Source organism: Chiloscyllium plagiosum, unplaced genomic scaffold, assembly GCF_004010195.1.
Source record: "Chiloscyllium plagiosum isolate BGI_BamShark_2017 unplaced genomic scaffold, ASM401019v2 scaf_14919, whole genome shotgun sequence".
Lineage (NCBI taxonomy): Eukaryota > Metazoa > Chordata > Chondrichthyes > Orectolobiformes > Hemiscylliidae > Chiloscyllium > Chiloscyllium plagiosum.
The window spans coordinates 21833-24567 of NW_025215208.1; the positions used below are offsets into that span (position 1 = coordinate 21833).

General features: G+C 48.5%; 1 protein-coding gene across 1 annotated transcript in view; it reads right to left on the reverse strand.

Annotated features, from left to right (window-relative positions):
- The window catches only part of LOC122548212 (dynein axonemal heavy chain 14-like), a gene marked incomplete at its 3' end in the record, with an annotated part of 56282 nt that overhangs the window by 19138 nt on the left and 34409 nt on the right, over positions 1-2735 (reverse strand). Inside the window, exon 5 of the mRNA XM_043686757.1 lies at positions 1688-1796. Within this exon, the coding sequence (XP_043542692.1) occupies positions 1688-1796 (109 nt within the window). The remainder of the gene's footprint in view (positions 1-1687; positions 1797-2735) is intronic.

The window sequence follows — 2735 nt, forward strand, 5'->3', positions numbered from 1 at the left end:
TCTCTGTGCCGAGGGGGTGCTGTGTGGGGAACCGTACCTCACCTTCTCTGTGCCGAGGGGGTGCTGTGTGGGGAACCGTACCTCACCTTCTCTGTGCCGAGGGGGTGCTGTGTGGGGAACCGTACCTCACCTTCTCTGTGCCGAGGGGGTGCTGTGTGGGGAACCGTACCTCACCTTCTCTGTGCCGAGGGGGTGCTGTGTGGGGAACCGTACCTCACCTTCTCTGTGCCGAGGGGGTGCTGTGTGGGGAACCGTACCTCACCTTCTCTGTGCCGAGGGGGTGCTGTGTGGGGAACCGTACCTCACCTTCTCTGTGCCGAGGGGGTGCTGTGTGGGGAACCGTACCTCACCTTCTCTGTGCCGAGGGGGTGCTGTGTGGGGAACCGTACCTCACCTTCTCTGTGCCGAGGGGGTGCTGTGTGGGGAACCGTACCTCACCTTCTCTGTGCCGAGGGGGTGCTGTGTGGGGAACCGTACCTCACCTTCTCTGTGCCGAGGGGGTGCTGTGTGGGGAACCGTACCTCACCTTCTCTGTGCCGAGGGGGTGCTGTGTGGGGGACCGTACCTCACCTTCTCTGTGCCGAGGGGGTGCTGTGTGGCGAACCGTACCTCACCGTCTCTGTGCCGAGGGGTGCAGCGTGGGGAACCATACCTCACCGTGTCTGTGCCGAGGGGGTGCTGCGCCAGGAACAGATGGGCCCCTACCATTAACATTGTCTCATTTGCATCAATGAGTTTCACATGATCTCCCAAATTGCACTCTGCTCCTTACATCTTGACCCTGTTTAAAAGCAGGGTCCCATGTGATCTTTCCAGCGCTCAATGATAACCACCCAGAATGTAGCTCATGGTGCATTCACTGACTGTAATGCATTTGACTGTCAAGGGACATTGCTTACTTTCTGTCTTGTTGGAGATGGTTCCCTCTGGGCACTAAACATTGTGCTGTTGGAGGTGGTATTGTTGCTGACACCAGCATCTATTACCACTCACTAACTATCCTTGGTCTGATGGTTTGCTGGGACTGCTTTGAGTCAGCCACTGATTGGTAACGTGCTCGGAGACCGTTCACCTTGGCTCCTGAACTAGAATCCAGTGAAATTATACCTATGCTACACCCCTAGAAACATACTGCCTTCCTTTAGAAATATTTATGCAAATCTGGAAAGCGTTTTGAAAAATTACAGCTGTGTTGTCTTCCAGGGTCTATCCTGGTTATGAATTGCAGTGCAGCCTGTAAAACGATGGTTTTTCTACCAATTACACTGAGTCAGTGTCCCATGAAGCCAGCTCTCTGCTACAGGAAACAGTTTCTCCTGAAGTATTCTCTAAAAACCTGACAGTATTTGAAATCCCTCGACTGAATTTCCCGTTAACTCGCCCTGCTTTAAAGCTACTGTTTATTCATTCATACAACAAGGGCATTGCTGGCTGGCCCAGCATTTATTCCCGCCAACTCCCCACATCCCCCCCACCCCCATCCAGGCAGGTGGGGAATATTCCATCACCCTCCTTGTAGATGATGGACAGACTTTGGGGAGTCAGGAGGTGAGTTACTCGCTGCAGTATTCCCAGCCTCCGCTATAACAATCTTTGACTTGTCTGTACAATAACAACCTTTGCGGTCACACCATTTGATGGTTCAGTTCAGCTGTTTAGTGAAATCCTGGTGTTAAGTTGATGGTACCTTGGTTTTCTGCTCGATCTGTGGTCCCAGTGGCACTAATTCTTCCTGCATCTCTCCCACCATTGAGCTGGCTTCCGATAGTTTCAGCAGACCGTTCGCAAAGCGGTTTCTAGAAGAGCAACAGAGCAGTTGGAAAGCTGGCTGTTACCAAGAATGACTGTCATTGGAGGAACAGTATCTTCTCACCTTCATACAACTTCCCTTTTAGCTTCAAAATCTAGCAGGAGAATTGAAAAACTAAACTTAAAAATCACATGACACCAGGTTTATTTGGAAGCACTAGCTTTTGGAGCGCTGGTCCTTCATCAGGTAACTTGTGGGGCAGGATGATAGGGCACAGAATTTATAGCCAAAGATCACTGTGTCATGTGATTAAAACGATATCTTGACCAAGCCCTGATGGCTGTTAAGTCTTCCATCTTTTAGAATGGGTTACAGGTTTCGATTCATTAATATCGCAATCCCAGAACTTCTTTTATCACAAAGCTAGTCCCTTTTTTTTTGAAAAGCCGTTCCTTGGCTCAAGAAGACTCCGTCCTTGATTTTATTTCAGTGGGGTAATAAACCAGGCCAGGCGACCATCAGTCTGGTTTGGTGCAGAGATTAAAGAGTATTGAGAGATCTTTTGTTTATATGTAAACAGATGAGAATTCAGGCCAAAGTGGTCATGTTTTCAAAGTGACCTGTATAAAGAAAGGGGTGTGGCCAGCTTTCTTGCTGAGCAGTTTAGTTCAGTGAGCTGTGTGAACAGGCGCTCTCTCTCTCTCTCTCTCTCTACCCTTCTACCATCAACCTGTAAGCATTTGTTCCATTTTTTATACTGTCCTTCAAGAGAGTTTGTTTATTGGGACTGTTGTATATAGTCGGAACAGCATAATTAAGTCTCGCTGGATAGACTGAGTTCTATCGGGGTTCTTTATTCTGTTCTTCATGTTTCATTGTGTAATTTTGTGAATAATTTCTTTTGTCTGTTTTAAACCTGGTAGTCAACCTTACTAACTTAACCCGGGTAATTTTCACTGTACACTTAGTGAAACAAATTGCACGT